The sequence below is a fragment of the Athene noctua genome, chromosome 12 (assembly GCF_965140245.1).
Source record: "Athene noctua chromosome 12, bAthNoc1.hap1.1, whole genome shotgun sequence".
Lineage (NCBI taxonomy): Eukaryota > Metazoa > Chordata > Aves > Strigiformes > Strigidae > Athene > Athene noctua.
The window spans coordinates 14,291,058-14,317,154 of record NC_134048.1 but is presented as its reverse complement, the minus strand read 5'-3'; the positions used below and the strand labels follow the sequence as shown (position 1 = coordinate 14,317,154).

The following is a 26,097-nucleotide window of genomic DNA, read 5'->3' as shown; positions in this document are numbered from 1 at the left end:
CATCCCCACTGCCAGGGGGTTGGCAGTGGGTTACGTCAGCGCCAGCGCGGTCCCTGTGTCCTATTGCTGGCAGTGACGGTGGCACGTGGCCTGGCTCAGCCTGTGCCAGCAGCTCAACATGGAGCAGCCGGCAGCACTGCGAGGGCTGTGTGGGGCAGAGCCTGCATCTTCCCGGCACGTGCGACGCTGGGAGGGCAGGAGCAGTGTGACAACAGTGTTGCCGTCACCACCTTCTCGATGCCATTTATTATTACCCGCTGTTTACCGGCCAAGTTTCCATCCACCCCCAAGGTGCCCGGCCAGCTTGTGTCCACATCTGCCCAGGGCAGTCAGGGGCCAAAGGCCCCTCCAGCCCCCGTGCCTGTGGGGAGCGGGCACAGAGGGGACATGTGGCTGTCACATCCCCATTCCTCCAGGATTGGGCACTCCCGGGACCCATCACCATGGACAAGCCAGCTGTAGTTGTATGGGGGGAGCAAGGGGAGATCTCTCAGGTACCCCAGGGTGCTCGGGGAGAGCCTGGGGACATTCCTGTCACTGCTGGAGCAGCACCGAGCCTCCGCTCGAGTCACAAACCAATGGAGCTGAATGCCTGGGAGGTGCCACAGCAGGGGACGTGTCCCAGCTCTGCAGGGCCTGGGGACCCTTCTGGCAGGGTGGTGCAGCCAGTGGCACCCGCAGAGCCCTGTGCCAGGCTGTGGCAGGCAGGAGGCCGGTGTCCGCACTTGCCCCGTGCCTGGGGTCTCTTGGCCAGATGCCCCCACAATCATTAACCCAGTGAGGCCCTGGCCGCTCTGGCTGTCACTCATTGACAGGGTCGGGGCTGAAGTCCTTGGCCATGCCGGCCCCGCAGCTTCCCCTACATCATCAGTGGTGCCAGGAAAACAAGCTCCTGGCACTGCCCCTTGCTGCTGGGCAGGGTGGCACTGGAGCCAAGGGCTGGGTGAGCCCTGCCCAGACCCCGGTGGAGGCTCTGTGGGGTATGAGGGGGCTGGGGAGACATCACTGCTGGGAAAATCACTGTCTGGCCTCAGCAGAGGAGGAAGAAGAGGGAGACGTGTCCAGGCAATGCTCTTTATTTCCCCAGGTTTCACACCACAGACGGGACTGAGCAGCACCACAGAGACACAGTGAGGCTCTGACCAGGGCCATGGGGCTGCAGCTGGCCATGGCAGTGTGGGGATGGGTGGCCATGCCCCCCATACCTGTGTGAGCCCCGGGGCTGCCCTGGGCCACCCCTCTGCCTCTGCCTGGGCAGTGGTGACACAGCAGTGACCCAGGGCACAGTCAGGAAGGGCCCCAGCATGCACAGACAATGGAGGGATGTTCTGGCTGCTGTCAGGGGGCTGTCTCTATCCCAGACTTGGTCTGGGACCTCTGGGGACACCAGGCTGATGGGGATGGGGACCCAACAGGGCACAGCCAGGTCTGGCAGAGCCAGGCTTAAGGTTACAGTCCAGAACAGCTACTGGCAGGGATGCCAGGCTGAGCACATGCTGGGTACCCACACATCAGGCTGAGATGCCCAGCACCCAGGGGTGCTGCATTCCTCTGACACCCCACAGGCCTGTCCCCAAGGGCTGAGCACCCACAGCCCCAGGTGGGCTGGGGCAGGGGACCTACAGGGATCTGTTCCTGCAGGTTGCTTCAGCAGCTGCCCATGCAGGGTCTCCCTGCGGGGAGGAGAAAGGCTTCTTTGGCACGACCTGCTGGCTCTGCCTCCATCTGCTTGGGGCAGGAACCAGGTGCCCTGCTCTGCAACGGCAGTGCTATCATGGCAGGATCAGGCCCAACCACATCCATGCAACGCAGACAGTAACAACCTGTCTGGGGCACAGGCCCTCCCCAGGAAGGGCAGACCCACACATCAACAATGGGGGAAGCCCTGTTCCTGGGGGGCCAGGGACCAGATCCGGCTCTCAGCTCCAGACACGTGTTCTCCTGACTCTGCCTGCCCACACCACCGGGGTCTGAGGCTGGTGCCTGTCTTGCCACCCCACCCACCCTCTCTATTCTACATGACCTTGGTTGGAAGGGTGATTTTCCCATCCAAAGAGTCAGTGGGGCTGTGCCAGCCCAGCACAGGCAGGATTCACTGGGCAGGCAGCTCTGCCACAGGCAGAGCAGGCAGAAGCACTGGGCAGGACAGTGCCAGGCGTGTGTGGGACGTTGCAAAGTGCTTCGCAACAGGGGTTCAAACTATGTACAGGACTCCCTTGACGTGCACCAGGATGCGATCCCACCATGGGGCATGGCAGCTGCTCAATCACTCACAGTGACACGACACGACAGTTTGGGACAGGACGTGGATGAATCTGCGGTCCAGGCAGTGTCGGCAGTGCAGGGCAGGGGCCGTCGAGCCCCGTGTTGATCCCCAGCATGGCCCAGGGTGGCAACACGTGCCGGGTGTGGATGTGCAGCAGGACTCATCGGAGCTCGTGGTCGACCGGAGGCTGAGCTGGCATGGGCTCTGCGGGCGGTGGGTGGCTGTTTCCCTCGGAGCCTGGGCGAGGGGCATCGGGCTGATCTGACCCCTCGCAGGTGCTGTTGTCCTGCTCGGGGAGCTGGAGGAAGTCAGGCAGGACCAGGTCCTCCTTGGAGAGCAGCCCACGCTGGTCGTTGGCCCGGCAGCTCTGGGCACGGTTCAGCAGCTCCACCAGCCCTGGGGGAAATGCAGGTCATGCACCCGAGCCCAGAAGTTGGGCTCCTGTCCTAATGCCTCGGCTGCCCTCTCCAACTGACGTGACCCTGAACATGTCCCAGACACAGTGCCTGCAGCTTCTCCCTGCTCCATGCCAGCACCTGTGAGACTCTGCACCCATCCCTAGTGCACCGTGGGACCCCAAGTCCCCCATTGCCCATCCCCAGCTTCACGGGACCCTGCACCCATCCCCAGCAGACGAGGGGCCCTGCATCCCTCACCCTGTGTTTTGCCCCAGACCCTCAGGTTTCAGACACACCAGGTCTCACCTTCCAGGTCGTACGTGCGGCGGTTCAGGTTTGTGGCAGCTGAGGACCGGGGCCGGGAGAAGGAAGAAGGCATCTCCCACAGTGTGTCTGGCTCTGCTCCTGTTGGGCTTCCCTCCTGTGATGAGCAGCCCAGGCCTCAGCAACGGGGCAAGGAGGCAGCGCTCCCTCAGCCCACATCCCCATCACCCTCTCACAGCCTGGCTCCTGCCTCAGCACCCACTGCCCAGCCCCACAGCGTGTGCAGGGGTCGCAGCAGGGCACCCCTTCCCCATGGACCACAGCAGCAGCCATGAGGGAATCTCTGACTGGGGTGGTGGGATCTTGAGCTCACCTCGCTCCGGAGCGGGGAGGGGGCAGCTGCAGCCTCGGCACTCTCCATCACTCGCATGTCTGCAAGGTAAGTGTTGCTCAGCACCTTCTGCCAGTGCCCTGGTCCTGGCCCGGCTGCTGACAGGATGGAGCCCATCCCAGGGAGCAGGAGTCATGGCCAGCAGGAAGCAGCCTGGCTCTGTGGGTGCTCTGTGGGAGCAGTGGCTTGGCAGGGGAACACGGCTTGTTGGGGGAGGACGCTTTACCTGCCAGCGTTTCCAGGACGAGTTTTTGAGCAGCCACCGTGCTGACCAGCTTCTCCAGGTCCAGCGCAGCCAGCTCACCTTGCTGCAACAGGAAGAGCCAGCCAGTGTCACGCTCACTGCGGCATGGCAAAGGCAGCCAGGGTGAGGATCTATGACCTCCCCAGCCAGACCCTGCCAGGTCATGGGCTGCACAGCACAGAGCACACCCACCAGTTCCCCCCAGCCCACAGCGAGTTGCCACAGCCCATCTCAAACACTGGTGACTCTCCACGAGCCCACAGGCTGCCCCTGGCACAGACTGCTGCTCCCCACTGTCAGCAGCCCCTGATCCAAGCCCCGGACCCCACCAAGGTGCGAGCCCTCACCCGCCGCAGCAGCACCAGCTCCATCCTTACACCGTACTTCCCCAGCACGGGCTGCAGCGCTTCCCGGATGCGCTTGGTTGACTTTGCTGTGATGCGGATGGTCTTGTTGAGGGAGGAGATTTCCAGGCTGCAGAGGGGAGAAGAGGCTGTCTGCAGGCATGCAGACAGGCAGGACAGGCAGGGGCAGAGCCAGGGCATTGGGGACTGCCTGGGGGGTTGGATGTGGGGCACTGTGGGTGGCCACGCGTGATGGGGACCAGATATGTGTGGGTAACAGCATCAGCCCTGAAGCTCCCACTCACTCAAAGCTTATCCTGTTCTCCAGCTTCACCTCCTGGTCTGCCAACACAGAGCACTCCTGGTCCAGCACTAGCGCTTTCTGCAAGAGCCAAACCATCAGGAGGGAGAAAGCAGAGCGGCACATGGTCCCAGCCTGGGGACAATCCCAATGGCAGGACCCCCTTCTCCCCTCTGCCCACCCTACCTGCTCATTTCCCACCAGGTAGACCTTGATGTCGGGGAGGCTGAAGCCACGCTTCTCGCATATCCCCGCCAGCATGTCACGGATGGAGTGGCCGGGCCGGACGGAGGCCAGCGAGGCCGTGCCGTCGGGCAGGTACACACAGCAGTACTTCATGGACTTAGACGGCAGCTCTGCTTCACTGCCCCCCAGGCTCTTCCGATGGCCCTGCGGGAGGGTGTGACAGGATGAGCCCAGCCGGTGGCAGCGTGATGCTGTGGGTCCTGTGCGGCAACTACTCACCTCAGTCCAGGGGCTGGCGGCTGTGCTGGCCGAGGACAGGAAGCCCAGGTCCAGGCTGGCGGAGGAGTTGAGCGAGCCTTGGGACTCCCGCCATAGCATGGCACTCCCACCACCTTCTCCCCCCTCTAGGACAGACAGAGGGACAGTGGTGGGGACCACAGGCACCCTTTGGGGGTGGCACGGCCCCTCTGCCTCACTCAGTACAGCACCCACCTGCCCAGGAGGGCTCCCGCCGCTCTCCCTTCCTGAAGGACCGGCGGGGGCTGCGGTTGGAACCACTGCCTGCCGTCTCCACACCCAGTGGCAGGGACTTGCCCAGCTTCAGCTTCGACTTCTGGGGTGAACAGAGAAACATCTCAGCATGGGGACATCTGAGGCTGCCCCCTCCCTTTCCTCAATCCCCTGACTGCTCCTCTGTCCTCATCCTGGGGCTGGGTTTGCTCCAAGCCACAGGGAAGGGACCCAGGACAGTTTTCTCAGGTGAAGGGACAGGTCTCTGTGCCCCCCTTCCCACCCTGTTCACCTTGCTGAGGTCAGGTGGGGGGCTGCTGCTGCGGGAGTGGGGCCGCAGGTCAGGCAGGGGCTGCCCCTGGCTCTCTGCCCGCAGGCAGGCCTGGTAAAGTGGAGACTTCACAAAGCGCGTGTAGCTGTCAAACTTCATCAGGTTAAAGATCTGCAAAGGGAGGATGTGTCTGCTTAAGACCCCTGCGCACCCACAGCTCTCTCCAGCCCCATGGCACGGCCCCACGGCAACAGCAGCAATGCTAGGTGAGGCGTGGGGTGGTCCCACAGCCCCCACCCTGTGGGTGAGATGGAGCATGGGTGCTGCTCGTACCTGGAGCTGCTGGACACGAAACATGTCTGGGGAGGGGCTGGCCAGCGTGTCCTCCCCAATCCAGGCCTGCTTGTCAATGTTCACAGGACTGACTGAGTGGCTGGAGAGAAACTCATCGTAGATCCGCCGTGCCTCCTGGGCCAGCTGGGGAAACAGGGGGGTCAGGCTGAGAACAGGAGCCCCCTCCTCACTGCTACCCTGTAGGGAGCCCCTGGCTCATCCCCCAGAGCCATCTGAGGGGCCAAGTTCCCCGTGCAACCAGCTCGGTATGGGGGCTTCAGGACGGGCATCAGAGCCAGCCACCCCCACCCTGCGCTAAGCTCTGGGCACAACATGCTGGTGTCTCCATGAAGGTACAACCCAAGGTAGCAGCTGTCCCCTCCAGCCATGTAGCTCTGTCTCCATGTTCCCCAGTCTAGATCTCTGCCTGTGACTCTTTTGTCCTCCCAGCAGCACTCTCCAGCTTCTGGTCAGGCTGGGCTGGAGAAGCTGCCCTGCTCCGTGGGTCCCCAGTGTGGCTTTTCAGATGCAAATCCATCCAACTCCTTACTCCTCTGGCAACAGCCTGCTCAGCCGCCCAGAACAGGGGTCTGCTGGGATGCTGGGACATGCAGGCATGACAGCTACTTCCACCTCTGCCCATGTCCCTCCCAGCAGCTGTGTGACCCAGGCTCAGCCACACTGTGGCTGCGTAGAGGCTGGTACCTGCTGGGTGTCGCTGGCTGGGATCTGCTGGAAGCGCTCGCATGCCTGCCAGAAGTAGACATTTTCAGCGCTGAACTCCTTCTTGAGGAACTCCTGCAGAGGGGGGCAGAGAGAGGGTCTGGCCTGGCCGGCACTGCGGCTGTGGGACAGGCGGTGGCCAGCGGCGGACGGGAGCAGGGACCGAGTTTGGGGCTGTGGTACTCACAGTGAAGTAGGTGACAGCCACGCGGTCCTGCAGCAGCGTCTCGAAGGATTCGGCCCAGCTGACCACAGAGCCCTGTGCAGAACCACAGGTGGCTGGTGGTCCTGGCAGGCTGTTTACACTGTGGTTGCTGCCATGGGCCCTGGAGGCATTTAACTCTGAGAGAAAAAGGGTCAGTTCTGACTGCCTGACTGTCTCCCAGTGTCACTCCCCATCACCAGCACCCCTCTGTGTCTGCAGCGAGTTCATCCACCCCAACCCGACTGGAGCCGTTGAGCCCTCAGGTAGGGAACGTGAGGAGCATCACAGTGACATTCTCAGTGGATTGAGTGCTGTGATGCCATAGCTGGCACTTTACAGCATGACAGCCTTCCCTGCCAGCATTGGCCATCCTCCCCTCCACTGGCCATCCTCCCCTCCCCAGGGTGTCACGGTGACTCCACATGTGACTCATCTCCCAGGGGAACAAAGCACATGCATAGGAAAAGCACCCAGCTGGGGAGGGGAAGCAGGTAGAAGGGGACACGGTGGGGCACACGGCATGGAGGGAAGCTTAGAGGATGGGTAGAGGTGCTTGATCTTACTTTCTCCATTCCTCCGGCCACAACAAAGAACAAATCCAGTGAGAGGGCACAGAAAGTGTCATCCCTGGCTCACAACCCTGGGGAAACCCTCCCTTGGGGAAAGGGAAGGTGGTCATGCATTCAAATGGAGTCCCTCCATCAAAAAGATGGAAGTTCCCAGGGGCAACCCCAGCTTTTGAACTGGTTTGGCAGGTAAGCACCAGAGAGCAGAGGGTCATCTGCAAGAGAAGTTAAGAGTATGGAAACAGGGCTCTTCTGGTAAAGCCAGCAGGAGCAGAGGAGATGGCAGGCTCCCTGGATTTGCCGGGCTCCCCACCCTTCTCCTCCTGTCCAAAACACGACATAACTGTGCACACCCTGTGCACACAGGTGGGAGCATCAGCCACTGGCTCCCCATGTGAGAGGGATCCTGCAGTGGGGCTGAGATGGGCGGATGTGCCATCTGAGATATCTGACGCACAATGAGACAGACGGGCACGCAGACAGTCTCCCTCAGGGAGCCTGGGGCTAGCTGGTACCCAGGTTCTGCTTACCCTGGGAAGCCCCTCAGCCCCCAGCACCCAAGGATGCCAGCTGAGCAGCCAGAAGGAAGGGACAGGCACAACAGGGCTGTGCAGGAAGGATGGGGGGCTACAGCATGTCCCTGGCAGAGGGCTCAGCCAGCACTGCAGGGGCCCAGCCATGCACCCGCCCACGGCACAGCCTGTGCTGACACAGGACCTGGCTCTCTGCTGGCTCCGTGCCCCTGGTGCCAGGCTGGATGTGAGTTTCCCCCTCCCCTGAAGATGATGCTGGCCTCCCGTCCCAGAGCAAAGAGCAGCCTTACCTCCATCTGACACAGCCGGGCCCTGCGGGGGTGGAGAGAAGAGACGTGAGAGGGGTGACACGACGGCTGCCAGCCCGGTGGAGCGATACTGGAGCAGGCAGCAACATCAGGGCAAGCCCAGTCGGAACCCAGGAGCAAAGGACACGGGCTGCCAGCAAACACTGCTCTGGTGTTTTCCGCAACTGGGATGGCTGCCCCACGGCAAAGGCAAAACATGGGGCTCCCAACCCGGGGGCAGTGAGTAGGGGTTGGTGCTTGCAAGGGGTGGGCAACTTTTCTCCCACGTCCTGTGCTTCTACTGCCCTAGGGCGAGGCCAGCAATTGGGAAAGGGCAGATGCTATCAGATGTAACCCTGCCACCACTGCCCCGGGGAGTAGAGAAGCAGCCTCCTCGGCACAGGAAGAGGAGGGGAGGAGGGGAGGGAAGGAAGGACAACCACAGCCCCAGGCAGGCAAACTGCCTGCTCCCTCCTTCCTTGGGGCCTGGGGCTACTGAGGGCAGATGCCCCAAAACGGGGACAGCGTGCCGTCCCAGATACCAACCACGGGGATGCGGTACCGCAGGACCCACAGCAAGCAGGGAGATGGGCAGAGCCTCTGTAGTCAAAACCCAGCCAAGCACACCCTGCACAGCACTGCCTCTCATCACCTGCCTGGGGCCACACTGAAGTGGTGCCCTCGACCTGGCTGGCCAGTGCCCCCCATCCAGCCTGTCCCACACACCCTCTGCCTGCTCCCAGCCCAGCCCCACACACCCCAGCCCCCATATCCCACCCCTGCCTGTCCCTGCTATACCACACCACATGCTGCTGCCATGCCCCTTACGCCAGCCCCACACATCCCAGCCCTGCCTGACACTAGCCCAGCCCCACATACCCCTATCTTGCCAGCTCCTTGCTCTTCCTCATCCATCCCTGCTGCCCACACCCACACAGCTCTGCCCTGCCTGTGCCACGCAGCACCTTCTCCACCAGCACTGCCGACTCCTCTAACCCCATCGCCATACATCACTGCTTGCCCATTACCCCAGTGCCATACATCCCCACTTATATCGCTGTCTCAGCCTCATAAACCCCTGCCTGCTCATTATCCCAGCCCCATATGTCCCTGTCTGCCTGCTACCCAGCCCCACATACTGCTGCCTGCCCTAATACCCCTCTACATCTCTGCCTGCTTTGGGTACCCAAGCCCCACATCCCTCTGCCTGCCCAGTACCCAGCTGCACAACACCCTGCCTGCCCGTTATCCCCTCCACACCCCTCTGCCTGCCTGTTACCCTGCCCCATACATCCCTCTGCCTGCCCGTTATCCTCTCCGCACCCCCCCGCCTGCCCGGTGCTCGGCCCCACGCCGTGCCGCCGCGCAGGGCAGCCCCGGGGGATGGGGACCGGGGCCCCGGGCCGGTCCCGGGACTCACCATGCGGCCGTTGTGGACCACCAGCAGCTTAGCCTTGCCCTGCATGCCTGGCACCGCCCGGCCGAGCGCGCTACCGGCGCGGCCCGCGGCCCCGCAGCATCCCCGGCCGGCGGCGCGGCTCTCCCGGCCCGGCGCGGCCCGGCGCGGCGCTCCCCGGCACTACCGCTTTCGGCTGCCACAGGAAGTGTCGCCACGGGAACCGAGACCGCAGCGGGGGGAGCGGAGCCGCCCTCCCGCCCCGCGCCGCCGCCGCCGCCGGCCCCGGCACCGCCCCGGTGGGCACAGGCTCCGGGCCAGGAGGCGCCGCGGCCTCGCCGCATCCCCATCCCGGTCCCCGTCCCCATCCCTGTCCCCATCTGCATCCACATCCGTGACCCATCTGCATCCCTGTTCCCATCCCAATCCTGATCCCCATCCCTGTCCCCATCTGCATCCCCATCTGTGACACATCCCCGTCCCCGTCCCCATCCCCCTCAGTCCCCCCCACCCGCACGGCCTGTGCTGCCCGGGGGTCACCACCCCATCACCACCACTCCCAGCAGCCCGGGGGGGCTCCTCCCGGGCATTGCATCATCTGAGGGAAGGGGGGTGCAGGGGCAGGGGGGCATCAACATGCCCAGCACAACCTGCCACCAGCCTGGTGCTGGTTGTGGTGGCCCCAGGGCCATGCTGCTGTTAGCAGCTGGCGTTCGGGGAGAGCCGCCCGCACCGTGGACGCCGGCAGAGCCTGGCAGAGAGGAGCGGTGGACGTGCAGCTCCGAGTCACCAAACTGATGCCTAAGCAGTTCTGCCCATCTCCTAAGGTCGGGGTTCCATGTTGATCAGCAACCACAAACCAGTTGAGGATATTTTAGGATATTTGTTAGGAAATATAAGTAACTAACAGTTACAGGATAAACCGCAGAGCACCATGGCAACCCACTCATGGAAATGCTAATAACTGGGACGTAAGGTGGGTGATTAACCTATCAAAAGCAGAACCCTAACATTAAGTTGGGTGCAGATCTATGCAGAGAAAAATGAAGTGTTCCCACTGTGAATATGCAGCATGGCATTAGCAACCACAGCCCTGGCAGGGTCTCTGGGCAGGGGGGAATGGAGGGTGGCCCCTGCTGCTGCCTCTCTGCCCCCTGCCACGGCATGGAGCAGCAGTGGGATGGGGGCGATTGTGCTTCTCCCCTTCCCTTTGTTAGAGCGTAGCTGTGTCGTTTGGCTTGGCTTTGCAACAGGAGTTATAAATAAAAATGTCTCACCAAGAGTGCGTGACTCATGGTCCTCACCACAAGGATAACCTCTCTGCTAGGAAACCTGATCCGAGGACCAAACTGCAGCAAGCAAGAATCAAAGACATCACTTAATATATTTAATCCAAATGTCAAACTCACGAGCCTCTTGCCCCACCTGGGCTGGGCTGCTGGGGAAGGTGCCTGTGCCCCTCCAGAGCCCTGTCCTGTGCCATCCCTGACCTCCAGCTGCCAACAGCCCAGCCCTCGACCTGCTCCAGGGCCCAGTGGTTTCCCTCGGACAGCAGCAAGGAGCTGCGGAAAGTGCCTGACGTGGCCTGGAGCAGCTCCAGCCTCAGGCGTTACCTCCTGCCACCCTCCGAGGGGGCAGCTCATGGGTGTTGGTGTTGCCTCATCCTGCTTGGGCGGGGCGGGACGTGGGGATGTGCTGAGGCATCACCGCCTCGCCCGGGAGGCTGTGTCAGCCCTGTGCACCAGGACACGGCCATGCCTGTGGCCTGTGTTTGCTGCCTGGGCAAAAGGCAGCGTCCCCCTTCGGAGGCTGGGCCTGCAGTGCCTCTCCTGGGATCACCCGCTGGCTGTGTGGCTCCATCCCACCACCACGCTCTGCCCGCAGGGATGCCCGTGGTGCCTGGGTACTGCATCCTGCTGCTGTGCTGCCATCCCCGAGCCAGAGCCTGGCCCCGTGGGGAGAGGGACACCCTGTGCCCCAGTGCCCCAGCCTGCTGGGACCTGGTATATCCTGGGGGTAGGTGACGGTGGGGTGACAGCTGGCTGGGGGATTTGCCGAGGGCATTATTTAATGCTGTGGGTAAAAGGAGAAACAGCAGCTAATTCTGGAGCCCATAATCCTCTTCCTCCCCTGAGGAAGGGGTGTGTGCTAGTCACGCAGCCACTGGTGAGCCCCGGGGATGAGCTCCTGGCAGCTCCCCAGCCGTGCTGTGGGCCAGAGCGACTCCCAGACCATGGGTGATGTGCAGAAGGTAAGCGGGGTCCGGTGACAGCCCGCTGCACTTGGCACCAGCTCCCAGCTGTGGTCCTGGGTGGGCTGGCAGAGCAGGACCAGGGCTTTACCCTGAGCATGTGTCCCCAGCACGCTCAGGAGATGTCGGGGCTCCCAGAGCAGGGACAGCACACCTGAGGGGGGGATTGGGGCTGGGTGGATCTGCTGTGGGGATACCCCGAGCCTGGACACCTTGGAAGCCTGGAGCTCACTCAAGCCATAGACACAGGGTCCCCATGGCCAACAGAGCACCCAGCTCCGCCCTCTGAAATGAGAGTGCTCTGCACAGGGCTCCCCCAGCACCCCACACTCCCAGGGGCTGCTCTCCGTCATCCAGAGGCTGAAGGGTTCCCCGGAGCAAGAGCTCCGCATTGTCTTGCTGGGGCTGGACAACGCAGGGAAGACCACGCTGCTGAAACACCTGGCGTCCGAGGAGGTCAGCACCATCACCCCCACCCAGGTAGGTGCTGCTGGGGGCCATGGGCAGTGGGAGGGTGGCAGGTCCTACCCTCCCCTTGGGTGATGCTGGGGTTCATGTCCCCACGCAGGGCTTCAACATAAAGAGCATCCACTCACACGGCTTCAAGCTAAACGTCTGGGATATTGGGGGGCAGCGCTCCATCCGCCCTCACTGGAGGAAGTATCTGGGCAGCACAGACCTGTTGGTGAGTGGGGCAGCCACCTGCAGCTCCCCCCTAGCCCCGTGTGAGGACAGCTGTGCCCTCTGTACGGGGCCCTGTACCTCAGCAGAGGCATGCGGCCCCTGCAGAAGGCAGAGGGCTGTGCAGCTGAAGAGGAGGAGCCGCTGACTGTCCCTTTTTTCCCCATGGCAGATTTATGTCATTGACAGTGCAGACCAGAAGCGTTTTGAGGAGACAGGACAGGTATGAGGGGTCTGGTGGGGAGTGGCTGTGGGGTCCTGGGGCTCAGACCCATCTGGCACTAGCTCTTTGAGACTGGAGCAGGGAGCAAGACCATGCACCAGCACTGCTGTGGGGTCCAAGCTGCCCCCAGAGCTATGTGAGAAGGGCTCATGATAAGAGTCGTGGCACACAGAGTCTCCCCATTCTATGGCATATCCATGCCCAGCAGCTCCCCCCGAGCTGGGTGTGGTGCCCCAGGGGTACCCAACACAGACTTGACCCTGCCCCTCATCAGAGTGATCCCTCGATCGCTGGCCCTCCTCCCACCTCCCCAATGCCAGGTTAGTGATACGCCCCAGCAAAGGTTTATGAGTAGCAAATTCAGAGTTACAAACCCTGGGAATGAAGCTGGAGAAGATAAGAAGATGAGACTCCAAGTGCCAGTCTCAGCTATACCAGCACCAGACGGCAGCATGGGTGTGCCAGACATCACGGGGCTGACAGCAGCCTCCTGTAGCTGCCCTTTGCCCAAGGCTCTTGGTGCCAGGAGTGCTTCAGCCCTCAGGTAGTACTGCACGTGGCTCCCAAGTTCTCCCTCTCCCAGCATCTCAGGCAGATGGAGCTTCAGGGGTGCATGTCTCTCCCTCAGGATGTCATGACCTCACAAATTCTTTATCCGCAGTTAAGAGCACCAGATAGAGGGGAGTGAGGCACTTTGGGGGACTGAGGTGCCCCAGCCTGCCATGGGCAGCTCTGTGGAGGAAGGCAGCAGCGGGCGATGGGAGATGGTTGTTTCTTGTCAGGAGCTGGCAGAGCTCACCGAGGAGGAGTCTCTCACGGGGGTCCCGCTGTTGGTGTTTGCCAACAAGCAGGACCTACTGACTGCAGCACCTGCAGCTGAAATCGCAGAAGGGCTGAGCCTCCACACCTACCGGGACCGGGAATGGCAGATCCAGGCCTGCTCAGCCTTGTCTGGGGAAGGAGTGCAGGTAGAGATGGGGGCCTGCAGGCTCTGCAGAGGTGGGAGAGCACCCAAGGACCTGCCATGCTCTTGGAGCTGTGCTCACATATCTCTCTTCCCTCCAGGATGGGATGAACTGGATTTCCAGCCAGATCATGAACAGGAAGAAGTAAAAACTGCGAAGTGCCAGATGGGATTGAGCTGCAGGTCTCTAAGCCATGGCCAACCCCCCTAGTCCCTAGACTCCTCACAAATGTTCTGCTGGGCCCTGAGCCTCAGACTGCCATGCTCAGATGGGCTTCCCACACAGTTTTTCACTAATCAGTCGCTTACCCTCTTCCTGCCTCCTGGGCTTCCACAGGCTCCTTGCACCCCCTGACTCTCCTGCAGCCCCCGTGCTGTTGGAGGAAAGCACATGCGCCCCTGTGTCAAGGGCTTGCACACCTCCGGAACGAGAACCTGCTCAGGACTTGTCCATCCACACTGCTGGCACACCCTGCAGAGGCTGCTGCAAGGCACACACTGCTCAGGGCATGCTGGGCACCCCGCCATGGCACCTGCTATGCTCTCAGACATGGCATGTAGAGCCAGCTGAACGGTGTGGATTCCCCTCTGCTCTGGTAGGATGTGACTGGTGCTGCCCCAGCCACAGCAGCTGGCTCAGGAAGGCCTCAGTTTGGTATCTTTTGCTGGCCAGAGAAGCCCCGATGTGTGTGCAGGACCTGGGACAAGCACAAAGACACAGAGAGGACCTGGCTGGGCAGTCACCAATGGAGAGGTTTCATTCCTTCGTGACAGCGTTGGCCGCAGCCACACTGTGCATGCCACACTCTAAGAGCCCCTGGGAAGCGCATTGTCCTAAACGCACCTGAGCTGGGGCTGCTGTCACCGCGCTGAAGATGCCTGTCCTGAGGGCTGGAAGGTGCAGCTCCCCGGGCACTACACAGCTGACGCTGGCAGAGTGCCTGCGCCTCTGGGGATGGGTGGGAGACAAGCTGCAGCGGCGCTGGGGGAGCCTCCTGCTGTGCCAGGCCCTGGGGCCGCCCTGCAGTCCTCAATAAAGCTGCCTGTGACCTCCACGCTGCCTCGGCCAGTCCTTCCCGCGGTGCCGGGACAGCGCTGTCCCCCGCCCCGCTGCTCTGCGGCCCGGCGAGGCCTGCGGGACCCGGCGCCGCTCCTGGGCGGGCCAGGACCGAGCCCCGTCCCTAACACCTAGCGCCATCTTGTGAGGCGTTGCCATGGCGACAGGCTGCCGGGGACCGTCGCTTCAGCGCCGCCGGAGCGGGTCACGTGTCCCGTGGCCGGCACGAGCCGCGCACGGTCCCGCGCGCACGTGACTGGCACGAGGTGAGAGGACTACAGCTCCCGGCATGCCGCGCGCCGCCGCGCCCGCGCAGTGCACGCCGGGAGGCGCTCTGCCGCTCCTCCCCCCTCTCCCAGTTGCCCGCCCAGAGCACGGCGGGAGATGCGCACGGCCCTGGCCCCGCCCCCTCCTCTGCCATAGGCGAGCAGGAGAGTCGCTCACCCGCGGAGGCGGGAACGTGGTGGTGTGGGGGTTTCTGATTGGCGGCGCTGGCTGCTGTTCCCGGGCGGGGCTGGGGGCGGGAGCGGCACGCCGGAAGGCGGAAGCGGAGGATGGCGGCGGGTGCGGGCGGGCTGCTGGCGGCGGCGGCGCTGCTGTTGGCGGCGGCCGGGCCGCGCCCAGCGCCCGCCGAGCTCACGGACGGCAACAGCGAGCACCTGAAGCGGGAGCACTCGCTGATGAAGCCGTATCAGGGTGAGCGCGGGGTTGGACGGGCGAGACGGACGCCCCGCGGCGGCCCGGGCTGAGCCGCGCTTTCTTTCTGCCCGTTGCAGGCGCAGGCTCCGCCGCGATGCCGCTGTGGGACTTCCAGGGCAGCACCATGGTCACCAGCCAGTACGTCCGCCTGACGCCCGATGAGCGCAGCCGGGAGGGCTCCATCTGGAACCGCGTGGTGAGAGCCCGGGGGGAGTCTGGCGGGGGGTGCGGGGCCCCGGCGGGGTCCTAGGACGGCCCCAGCACTTCTCCCGTCTCTTGCCCTGATGCTCTTGGGCGGTCTCTCTGCACAGCCCTGCTTCCTCAAGGACTGGGAGCTCCACATCCACTTCAAGATCCACGGAGCCGGCAAGAAGAACCTACACGGAGATGGCCTGGCGCTGTGGTACACGCAGGAGCGGCTGGTGCCGGGTACGGTGCACAGCTGGGGCTGCCCCTGTCCTGGAAAGTTTCTTGCCAGGGACGGTGTTTGAGGGTTTCACTAGATGGGGATGGTGTGTCCTGCACCTTCTGCCCTGGGAACAGGTGCCCTCAGTCATCTGCCTGGCAGTAAACAGCTCTTACAGCTCTTTTCGGTAGAAGTCTCAGATCACATACTCTGTTTGGAGAGCCTTCTGTTTCCAATATTCTGCCCTGTTCCAGGTCCTGTCTTCGGCAGCAAGGACAACTTTCATGGACTGGCTATTTTCCTTGATACATATCCCAACGATGAGGCCACAGAGGTGAGTAGTTCAGGAAGCTCGCTCAGTGCTGAGGTGGCTGTTTCCTCACAGCTTTATGCTTCATGCCTGGACCGAGGAAAGGTTTCCTCGTGTGAGAATGGGCTGCTCTTCCTGTTATGGGAGCTGGTAAAGAGATAAGAAGGACCCTGCTCCATCTCCTGCTGTCAATGACTACACAGATGTTTTGTAGGCCTTTTCTCTTCTGCATGAGAGGGTGGCACAGGGATGGTGTAAAGTATGCACTACCTATTAAGTAAAGTTAGAGGAATCAGCCTAGGAGTATATTCATCCCAAATGTCATGTCTTGAACATCTCTGTGCTTTGTTTACTCATTCCGTGTTGTTTCTGGCCTTATTCTCTGTTTGCAGCCTGGGAGTCTCTAAAAGAGAAACTCCTGGGCTGGCTTTTTGCTCCAGAATTCTCCATGGCCAAAATACAGATCAGTCCCATAGGGGCTGGTGGTCCTTTTCTTCTGTCCTGCTCCGTGTTTGTGAATCTCATTATGGCACAGTCAGAAAATGTGCTAGTGAGATCTGTTGCATCAAAATGTAATACTTAAGTCCTAAAGCACCTGGAAATGACCCATCTCCCTGTTTTTGATGCTCGCTGGGAGGTGAATTCTTGGTTCTAGCTGGCCTCTCCTGCTGTATATAATCTACTGACTAAAAGCCCTGAGTGTGTTTTTGCTGCTTACGTGAGATTTCTGCTTGTTCTGGGCCTTGGGCTGTGTTCTTATACTTCTTGCCCAGTCTGGTGCCTACTCTGCAAGTTTGGGGTGGTCTTGTTGCCCTGGCTATGTGGTACAGTGTGGGCTCAGGACAAATCTGGATACAAAAGGGCAGAAATGGCTACTCAGCTTTAGCCAGAACAAGCTCTCACTCAGTCTAAAAGCAGCTTTAGGTGGAAAATGAACCTCGATTTCATCGTTCTGCCTGTTCTGACTGTGTAGCAGAGCTGTGGCTCTGTTGCTGTGCTTACCTGAGATCCTGCTCTCGCTGAGGTTTCTGACCAGGCAGGGGAAGGTGGTTCTTGGTCTGCAGCTCAAAGGCACCTGCAAACTGAAAGCAGCCGCACTCTCCTCTTTGCAGCGCGTGTTCCCCTATATCTCTGCCATGGTGAACAACGGCTCCCTGACGTACGACCACAGTAAGGATGGGCGCCGGACGGAGCTGGCGGGGTGCCCTGCTGACCTTCGGAACCAGAACCACGACACCTTCCTGGCAATTCGGTACTCCCGAGGTCGCCTGACGGTGAGATGTGGTGGACGCCTTCTGAGGGGTGCCTCATGCACGTGACGTGGGGCAGTGCTGAGGGGTGGGTGTTGCTGTGCCAGCGGGTGACCTGCAGCTGGTTTTCCAGGCTTCACTGCCTGCCTCTCCTGCACCTCTGGCTCCAAAAGAGCTGCAGGCGGGCAGGATAGCAGTGTGCATTCCTGGTGTGACGCTCCCCTGATCTTGCAGGTGATGACTGATGTGGAAGACAAGAATGAATGGAAGAACTGCATTGACATTGCAGGGGTGCAGTTGCCAACCGGCTACTTTTTTGGTGCTTCTGCTGGCACTGGAGATTTGTCTGGTGAGAGGGGGCTTTGCTTGCAGAAATACCTGTTGTTTGGAGCCTGGAATGTAATGGTGTGGATGCATTGGATAGCTTCAATAGATTCTTTTCTCTGAATTGTTAAAATCTTGAAACGCTGTTGGGTAGGGACCTGTGGCCTGAGAAGGGAGGCACCGTAAGAGCTAAGGAACATCTCAAATTGGATTTTGATACCTGGGGTATGAGAGCATCTTGAGAGGGAGGGAGACCTGGACCTGGCAGAGCACGGTCCCAGGGGTGCTCTGAGTGTACAGACATCTCTCAGAGCTCTGACAGCGTTTGGTGCTGATGGTTATTTCCTAGACAATCATGACATTATCTCGATGAAGCTATTCCAGCTCATGGTGGAGCACCCTTTAGAAGATGAGACTGTTGACTGGACCAAGATTGAGCCTAGCGTCAGCCTCCTTAAATCACCCAAAGGTGAGTCTCTAAGCTTTGGAAACCTTCAGTGGGGGATTGGGATGCTGGGGATGGACTCTTAAAAGATGTCAGAGCTGTGATACCCTGTGAGACCTTGCAGGAGCTGGGATTGGGTTGGTCTCTTTAGCTGTTCTTACACTTCCAGACAACGTGGATGACCCAACAGGGAATTTCCGAAGCGGGCCTCTGACAGGCTGGAAGGTGTTCTTGCTGCTGCTCTGCGCGCTGCTGGGCATCATCGTCTGTGCTGTGGTGGGAGCTGTGGTCTTCCAGAAACGCCAGGAGCGGAACAAACGTTTCTACTAGGCAAAGACCTGGGCCCTGGCCTGTGCCCAAAACCCATCTTTTCTATGGGGAGCTGTAAAAACTGTGGTTTCTAAAAGCTGTTTCTGAGAAATACCAGAAGTATTTTCTTATCTGTCTGTTTGGCTGTAGCCCCTGCCTGGCCCTTGGTGTCCAGCAGGTTGGACCGAGGGGGGTGATGCCCACTGCGGCCCCCAGGCCGGCGGTGGGGGAGCCTGGAGGTCGCTCTCCTGTTTTTTCCAGTGCTCCCCCCGCCAGACAGGACCTGCCATGCTGCTTGTGGCAGGGGTTGAGCGGTGGCGGGTGTGAATGTGAGGGGGCTGTGAGTGGGGCATTAAAGGACTGACACCACCCACAGCTCTGGCTCTGTCTGTGGTGGGAAAAGGGGGGCGGGGGGTGAGATTCTTCTTGGAGGGCTGGGGCAGGAGGCCCCGGGGGGGGCTGGGGCAGGAGGCCCCGGGGGGGGCTGGGGCAGGAGGCCCCGGGGGGGGCTGGGGCAGGAGGCCCCGGGGGGGGCTGGGGCTGGGACTGGGACTGGAGTATGGAGCAGTTGGTGGCAGGGATGGAGGTGGGAATTGTGGGGTATCCTTGGGTGTTTGGGGTGGGCTGGGGAGGGGGTCCTGGTTTGGTGGCAGGTTGTCCCTAGAGGATCCCAGAGGAATTCAGAGGGGGCGGGCAGTGTGTTCCCTGGAGGCTCCTGGAAGGGGGCGCTGAGGAAGAGGGGGTGTCCCAGAGGTTTCTGGTGCGGTTCCCTGACGCGGAAGTCACGGACACAAAGTACACGACCACTGTGATCAGGTTGATGCCACTTTATTAAGGGATACGCAGCAAGTTATACTTTAGCACAAAGCACACGTGCTAAGCTGTAGCTGCTGACAGGTTAAAACTATGTGTTCACATGCCCTTCTACAGTTGGTCTCAGTGCAGTGTTTATGTGCCTTGTCCTGTGACGCTGACATCCTGTTTTTCTTAGTGTTTCAGTCCAACTTATCTTTCTGCCATGTACTCAGTTTCTCAATCTATCTTGGCCTTGCATACGTCCTTCACTACACCCGCGGCCTACAGTTACAAACAGGCCACTCGGTCTGGATCACTCATCATATGTCCATTGTCTTCTAACCATTCCACAAATCCCCCTTTTTGTTTTTGAGCAATCCAGACCCTCTTTTGTCCTTGTGCCAGAAATATTGCACTGACAGTCCTCTGCAGGGTCCTTTGCAGAAGATTGATAAGACATGGCAACATTAAGAGCACAGTCACTACAATCAGAAAGACCACTCCTACAGTTTTGACTAATGTTATCAATCAACCAGATAATCCCCAACCTTTAAACATCCTTGTCAGCCAGTCCAAGCCATCATCTTCTGTTAAACGTTTCTTTCAACTGTTGAATGCTTTTATAAATAGATTCTGACCTATCGGATAAATTCATACAACACATTCCTACAAATTCATCACAACCATGTCCTTGCGCTAGAAGCAAAAAATCAATTGCAGCTCTATTTTGTAACGTAGCATGTCTAACACTATTAGGATCAGTTAAAAGACCACTTAGAGCTAAGGAAGTAGCATTAGTTTGTTTGGTAAACCAACACCCTAATTTATATAAAGTAGTTAAAACATTTGCAACGCCAATTCCTGGTGCCAACACGGAGGCCGCTATGATTTCACCTGGATTCCAAAATTCAATGTTGTCTTTACAAGAACTGCTAAATTGATGAACAGCCCTTCGGACTTGCTTATGACTTTGGGTCACGTTCAAAATCGTTGACATGTTTGGTGTTAGTAATGTAAGACATCCGAGGCTACACGGGCCTCCATTCAATTTAGATGGAATGCCACCCCAGGCACGATCTCCACAGATTAAAAACACACCAGGAGGTAGTGCAAGAGGAACAACAGAGGATCATGAAGCATTAAGTACGGTATAATTACACCATGGCAGTAGCATTGCGATGGTCCTTTCCATTCTCCTGTAGTGACATCTTTGTATTGAACAAAACCACTAGTTTCACACCTATTTATACCGGATTTCAAACCCAAACTGTGTATTACTACTGGTGGTTCTTCCTGATCATCTGTGAGCCGTAAATAAATTAACACATATACCACTTTTGCAAGTTTCTCTGCAGCAGACAAGACCTCTTCCCCTTTTTATTTTTGCAAAAGGGGTTACAAGATTTGGTGCACTCTCTCCACGATGGCTTGTCCCATGGGGGAGTGTGGTATACCTGTGATGTGACGTATACCCCAGAGTTGGCAAAAATGAGTGAATTTTTGAGAGGTATAGGCTGGACCACTATCAGTTTTAATTTACACGGGCACTCCCAGTGCCATAATTGCAGCATGCATGTGTTTAATTACATGTTGTGCTGTTTCTCCAGTTTGTGCCGTTGCCCAGAGCACTAGAGAAAAGGTGTCAATTGAAACATGCACATATTTGAGCTTGCCAAATTCTGGGATATGGGTTACATCCATCTGCCAAAGTTGTAGAGGCTGGAGTCCTCTAGCATCAGCTACAGGAATGTGAAATTGCTTAGCCAGCACTTTTGCTGACTGATGAAAAAATTCATGTGACAACCTGGCTTGTTCAAAGGTTTTAACGACAGGACCTTCCAGGCTGGAGCAACAAGCTGATCACCCCGAGCGTTTCCCAATGCGAGACCTCCACATTGCTGATGACTACGAATATGCATAATAAAATACTCATCCTTGTGGGAGACATCAGCCTGTCAGCCCTACGCAGCCTCTGAAAAGCAGCTAGGCTTTGATGAGAAACAGGCCTTGGGAGAAAGATAAGAAACTGCTGAGTTGTGCCAAGGTGGCAGGGAAAAACAACGGACAGCTGCAACACTGAACTGTGGAAAAGTCCTGAACTGTGAGAAGTTACCGCCACCTGAACAGCGCGTGAATGAGAAGTTGATTGTTCTGCACAGCACGTGTTAGAGTGGTCTTATGCTGATAGGAGAAAAAGTTGATAACTGGCTAATTGCTGATTTGCTAACTATGGAGCAAGAGCTTTGGCGAGAGCATAAGTATGTACTATTAGAAGAATAAGTGGCTTTGCATGTTATAGAGTTGTGCAGGTTCGATATCCTCCTGCAACACATCCTGATGCTGGTTTAAAAGGGTTAGTAACTGTAACAACAGAGTGTAACGTAGGATTCTTTACAGGTTTTACCATGCTGTGTTCTAGATGCTGTACGGTATAATGAGTCTGATACTACATTGACAGGTTCTTCATACCAGTGCTGAAATGCCCAAATGACAGCTCAGAGTTCTAAAGTCTGTAAGGAGTCTCCAGACACCTCTGGGAGTATTTTGTGTTCCCAGGCCTCCCCTTCTTTCCAGGTAACTGCAGCCCTCCAAGATTTTCGTCTGGCATCAGTGAAAACAGTGATACCTTTCACTGGAAATTCTGATTGCATGGGTACATTTTCAAACCGCTGGTGGGATAGCAACAACAATAGCTTGTCTGAAGGATAACTATTGGTGATAGTTCCTAAAAAATCAGCAATTGCTATTTGAAATTCTGTCGAAGCGGTTAGTAACCAGTCCAAATATAACTGAGAGACAGGAACATAAATAACTATTGGTTCAAGGCCTGAGATGTCTACAATTCGCTGTCTTCCTTTAATGATAAGCTGCAAGAACAATTCATGACGTGTAACAATTGTTTTCCTGGGCTGGAAGGGGAGAAAGAACCATTCCAAAACTCGTAAATTTGGTTTTCTCTCACTTAGCTAGATAATAAGCCCTAATGGGTGTTCACGCTCACCTCCAGAGTTAATTAACATTAGGGAAGAGCTTTATCTTCCAGTCCCCTGTGAGTATAAGCTGTTATTATTTTATGGGTTATGACCTGCAGTGCTTGTCATTGATCCTCATCCAATTGACGGCGCTCCTGAGCTTGCACAGACGTTCCCAGGAGCGGCATCAATGGTTTCAGATCATAGTTCGTAATTCCACAGATATTACAAACCCACTGGATGTCCCCTATTAATTTCTGTACATCAGACAGGGTTTCTATTGTTGTGTTAACTTTTACCTTTTGGGGACGAACCATTCCATTTGTAATGACCCAGCCCAGATACAGCCATGGTTTATTTTTCTGAATTTTTTCTGGCGCTATCTTCAACCCTCTTTTCCCAAGACTGTATTGTAGCTGTCCCAAAATTGTCTTAGAGTCCAGCTTTTTTCCTGCTATCAAAATATCATCCATATAATGATAAATAAATAAATGAGGATACTGTTTCCGGATGGGTTCTAAAGCCCATGCAACAAATGACTGGCACATCATGGGTGAATTTTTCATTCCTTGAGGTAACCCCACCCAATGATACCTTTTTGCTGATTCAGCCTTATTTACCGATGGCACTGTAAAGGCAAACCTTTCAGCATCTTCTGGATGTAAGGGGATTGCAAAGAAACAGTCTTTTACATCAATTATTACCGGATCCTAATTTTCTGGCAACATAATTGGGGAAGGCAAGCCGGGTTGCAGAGTGCCCATAACACATATAACAGCATTAATTGCTCATAAATCATGTAATAGATGCCATTTCCCAGATTTTTTCTGAATTGTAAAGATTGGGGTATTCCATGGGCTAGTCGAAGGTACAATGTGTCCAGCATCTAGTTGTTCCTGTATCAAATCATTAATAATTTGCAGCTGATCCTGTTTCAGCAGCCACTGGTCAATCCATACTGGATCATCAGTCCTCCAGCTTCATTTTAGGATTGGCTGCTCTACCATGGCCACCCCTAAAAAGGCAAAGTAACCAATCAAGCTCCCACCTGACCGAGCAGATCTCTTCCCACCAGTGCCACAGGCAGATGCATTACAGAGGGACGTGTGGTTACTTCCTTGTCATCAGAAAACATAAATGCGATTACATCCCTACTGATGGATGTGACCTGAGTTCCTCCGACCCCCACAATTCCTGGACTTGCTGGCATTAAAGGCCACTGCCTAGGCCACTTACAAAAGGGTACAATTGTTACATCTTCTCCAGTGTCTATGATAATTTGTAATTTACTTGTCTTTCCATTGGGGTATCTGCTCCTCTGGCTTCCCTTGACTAATGTCCATGGCTAACAGAACATCTGGTTGTCCGGTGGACCCCAAACCATTTTTTCCCCTCTTCCTCTGTTCTGCATTGAGTAGTTTTGATTCAAATGGGATTAACTGAGCAATTTTTGATCCTTCCATTATGGTTAAAGGAGGAGTGAGTATCATGGAGTGATTATCAGGACCATAATCTTGATTTTTCCCTCAAAGTCAGCATCAATAAGTCCTGGGACAACAAAAATACCTTTCCTAGAAGCTAAAGAATGTCCGATTAATAAGGCACTTAAACTGTGTCCCAGGGGTCCTGTAAGATCTGATTCAACTAGTTGTACCACGGTATCTGTAAGGGTAACAGCTACAGCTGTTGCCAAGTCCACTCCTACACTTCCAGAGGCGGCAGTGGAGCAGCGGTCTGAGCACCTTGAACTTGTGTCGTAGTGCGAGGGCAGGGCGTGCTCCGTGTCCCGTTTCTCTTTTTTCGACATTCGTTGGTGTTATGATTATCTTTCTGGCACTGCTTGCACCATTTTCTTTGCCGTGGCACACCCGCCACTCCATTGTGCAGGGGACTATGACACTGCGCTTTAAAGTGTCCTAATTTCCCACAATTAAAACACTTCTTACTTTTCTTTTCCTTACTGCTTTTTCCCTGTAAAACCAGTTTCACTGCTGCTCCTACCGCAGCAGCCATAAAGGCAGCCTTTTCCTGGTCTAGCATTCGCTCTGCTGCTCCCAACAGCTGATGATCTGTGAATCCTCGTGGCAGGAGACTCAAAGCTTTCTTAGTCTTTTCATTAGCATTTTCATAAGCCAACACATCAAGAAATTTGACTTTCATTTCTTTGTTCAAATCCGGATTACTGTTAATAGCAGCACGTAACCTACAAATAAACTTTGGAAAGTGTTCTGTGGGACCTTGCTTTATTCTTGTGAACGTCAGCGTCACTTTCTCATTGTGCATGGCCAAAATAGCTTTTAATGCCAGCTCTTGGGCTAAGCGCAATACCTCCGGCTGAACACCTGCTTGCCAATCAGGGTTAGCAAATGGACCCGACCCTAGCAACATCTGGGACTGTACCCCATATAAGGGATCCCCTTGCTGACGGGGTGTGGCAGCTGCAGCTTCACAGGCTTCTTGCCAGTGATGGAAAAACTGTAATTGTTGAGACGCTGTTAACAATGTCTGTATAATCATACGCACATCGTATGGCGTTAACAGGTTCGCTGTAAAAATATACTGGATCACAGAAGTAGTGTATGGCGATTTCAAGCCATATTGGGTGACTGCTAGTTTTGCTTCTTTTATCATTTTCCAGTCTAAGGCCTCCCATGCATTACCCGGTGGAGCTGCCACCACCGGGAATGCCGTTGGCCCAAGCTGATTAAACTGCCCCTCTATTACTGCATCTCCAATAACTCCCCACCAAGGATGTGCTGGATTGCTATTACCACCCATGTCTCCCAGTGCTCCCCCCAACATTTGTGTCGAAGGCGGTGGCAGTCCGGCCGCCAATGCTTCCTCTTGACCCCCCAACTCCATATTGCTTTGTAAAAAGGGGTTATTGGGAAAAGTAGGAGGTGGTGGCGCCGTAGGAACAGGCCGAGCCAATTCTTGCATTCGCATTTCAAGCTGCTCTAACTTTCTTATTAAATCTTGTAGCTGTGAGTCTCCAAAGCCATGACGGTGTTCTTCATGCAACGACTGGGGTGACAGCGGTGAGGACAGGGGTAGAGGCGGATGGATTCGTTCTGGAGATTGGTCCCTCGGGCTTGGTATCAGGGACTCAGGTGGTGATGAAATCTTTGGGGGTGTGGATGGTGGATCTGCTACGGGTGCCTGCTCCCGGTTCTCCCTTCTAGATGAGGGCAAGAGCATTGACGCTGCTTGCGGGACGGTTCCCTTGCCTTTTCCCGGGACTGCTTTTGGGAATATGGGCCCCGCAAACATCATCGATGTGGCAGATTCTTTAGAACTTTCTGCCTCCGCTGACAAGGCAGCAAAAGTGGAGTCGGTGGCTTGCTGTTCCACTTTCATGTCTTTTAAAGTTTCTTGAATCAACCTCCACAGCGTAGAGAATTTTACACTTTCCATTGAACCTGAGCTAATGTCCTCCCACAGTGCCGCACCGATCTTGTCCCAAGTCACCAACTCAAAAGCTGCGCTCACTGAGGGGATTAATCCGCGCTGCCGAGCCCATGATAGCAACTTCCTCAGGTTTCCCTCATCATATGATAACCCTCTCTTAGAGAGAATATGTTGGAGGAGCTTAACCACTGCCGCTTCTTCTTTGCTTAGTGTGGACCCCATCTCCTCCCCAGCTGCTCACCTGATCAGGACGAGATTCCGACGATTGCGTTAGCGTCTTCCAGGCACCGGGGCAGCGCCTGCTACGGCTGGCTTCCGCCCCTCTGAGCCGTCTCTTCTGCTCCGGGAAGCACCGACGGGAGGGTCCCTGTTCGGGCACCACCTGGCGCGGAAGTCACGGACACAACGTACACGACCGACGTGATCGGGTTGATGCCACTTCATTAAGGGATACGCGGCAAGTTATACTTTAGCACAAAGCACACGCGCTAAGCTGTAGCTGCCGGTAGGTTAAAACCGCGTGTTCACACGCCCTTCTACCTTCTACACTGGTCTCGGTGCGGTGCTCACGCGCCTCGTCCTGTGACGCCGACGTCCTCCTGCCCTCAGTGTTTCGGTCCAGGTTCCCGGTCTTTCTGCCACGTACGCAGCTCCTGTCTCGGCCTTGCAGACCTGCGCTACACCCGCGGTTGCAAACGGGCCGCCGCTCCGTGCCGCTCCGTGCCCACCGCCTCCCGCCCGCCCCTCAGCTCCCGGAGGCGGGGAGCCCGCGGCAGGCGCGGGGG

The 26,097-nt window shown here is 57.2% G+C and overlaps 4 protein-coding genes across 8 annotated transcripts; 2 read left to right on the top strand and 2 right to left on the bottom strand.

The window, feature by feature from the left end:
• Nucleotides 1-1,070: 1,070 nt before the first annotated feature.
• On the bottom strand, nucleotides 1,071-9,393 carry RGS14 (regulator of G protein signaling 14). The gene is made up of 15 exons (XM_074916312.1): nucleotides 9,243-9,393; nucleotides 7,826-7,847; nucleotides 6,419-6,573; nucleotides 6,214-6,306; nucleotides 5,509-5,652; nucleotides 5,197-5,346; nucleotides 4,887-5,007; nucleotides 4,674-4,798; nucleotides 4,395-4,598; nucleotides 4,213-4,289; nucleotides 3,911-4,037; nucleotides 3,546-3,627; nucleotides 3,302-3,360; nucleotides 2,971-3,085; nucleotides 1,071-2,662 (listed from the first exon to the last, which is right to left on the bottom strand). Exons 1-15 carry the CDS (start codon nucleotides 9,285-9,287, stop codon nucleotides 2,427-2,429), a joined length of 1,755 nt encoding a protein of 584 aa, XP_074772413.1. The 5' UTR covers nucleotides 9,288-9,393; the 3' UTR covers nucleotides 1,071-2,426.
• Nucleotides 9,394-11,365: 1,972 nt separating this feature from the next.
• LOC141964963 (ADP-ribosylation factor-like protein 3) lies at nucleotides 11,366-14,384 on the top strand. 5 transcript variants are annotated; one of them, XM_074915918.1, is made up of 7 exons: nucleotides 11,366-11,469; nucleotides 11,779-11,949; nucleotides 12,038-12,154; nucleotides 12,323-12,373; nucleotides 13,156-13,341; nucleotides 13,439-13,520; nucleotides 13,675-14,384. In XM_074915918.1, exons 1-6 carry the CDS (start codon nucleotides 11,398-11,400, stop codon nucleotides 13,484-13,486), a joined length of 645 nt encoding a protein of 214 aa, XP_074772019.1. In that variant the 5' UTR covers nucleotides 11,366-11,397; the 3' UTR covers nucleotides 13,487-13,520; nucleotides 13,675-14,384. The 5 variants fall into 5 exon arrangements, with proteins under 5 accessions (XP_074772019.1, XP_074772023.1, XP_074772018.1 ...); XM_074915922.1 differs by having other exon boundaries at nucleotides 13,225-13,341; nucleotides 13,439-14,384; XM_074915917.1 differs by having other exon boundaries at nucleotides 13,439-14,384.
• A 543-nt stretch (nucleotides 14,385-14,927) lies between these two features.
• On the top strand, nucleotides 14,928-18,506 carry LMAN2 (lectin, mannose binding 2). Its single transcript, XM_074915926.1, has 8 exons — nucleotides 14,928-15,090; nucleotides 15,171-15,289; nucleotides 15,405-15,522; nucleotides 15,754-15,833; nucleotides 16,922-17,083; nucleotides 17,294-17,408; nucleotides 17,733-17,852; nucleotides 17,998-18,506. Exons 1-8 carry the CDS (start codon nucleotides 14,949-14,951, stop codon nucleotides 18,156-18,158), a joined length of 1,017 nt encoding a protein of 338 aa, XP_074772027.1. The 5' UTR covers nucleotides 14,928-14,948; the 3' UTR covers nucleotides 18,159-18,506.
• Nucleotides 18,507-18,961: 455 nt separating this feature from the next.
• Nucleotides 18,962-26,015, bottom strand: LOC141964932 (uncharacterized). The gene is made up of 2 exons (XM_074915866.1): nucleotides 25,853-26,015; nucleotides 18,962-25,750 (listed from the first exon to the last, which is right to left on the bottom strand). The coding sequence occupies exon 2, from the start codon at nucleotides 25,532-25,534 to the stop codon at nucleotides 23,606-23,608; it is 1,929 nt and encodes a 642-aa protein (XP_074771967.1). The 5' UTR covers nucleotides 25,535-25,750; nucleotides 25,853-26,015; the 3' UTR covers nucleotides 18,962-23,605.
• Between the last annotated feature and the right edge of the window lie 82 nt (nucleotides 26,016-26,097).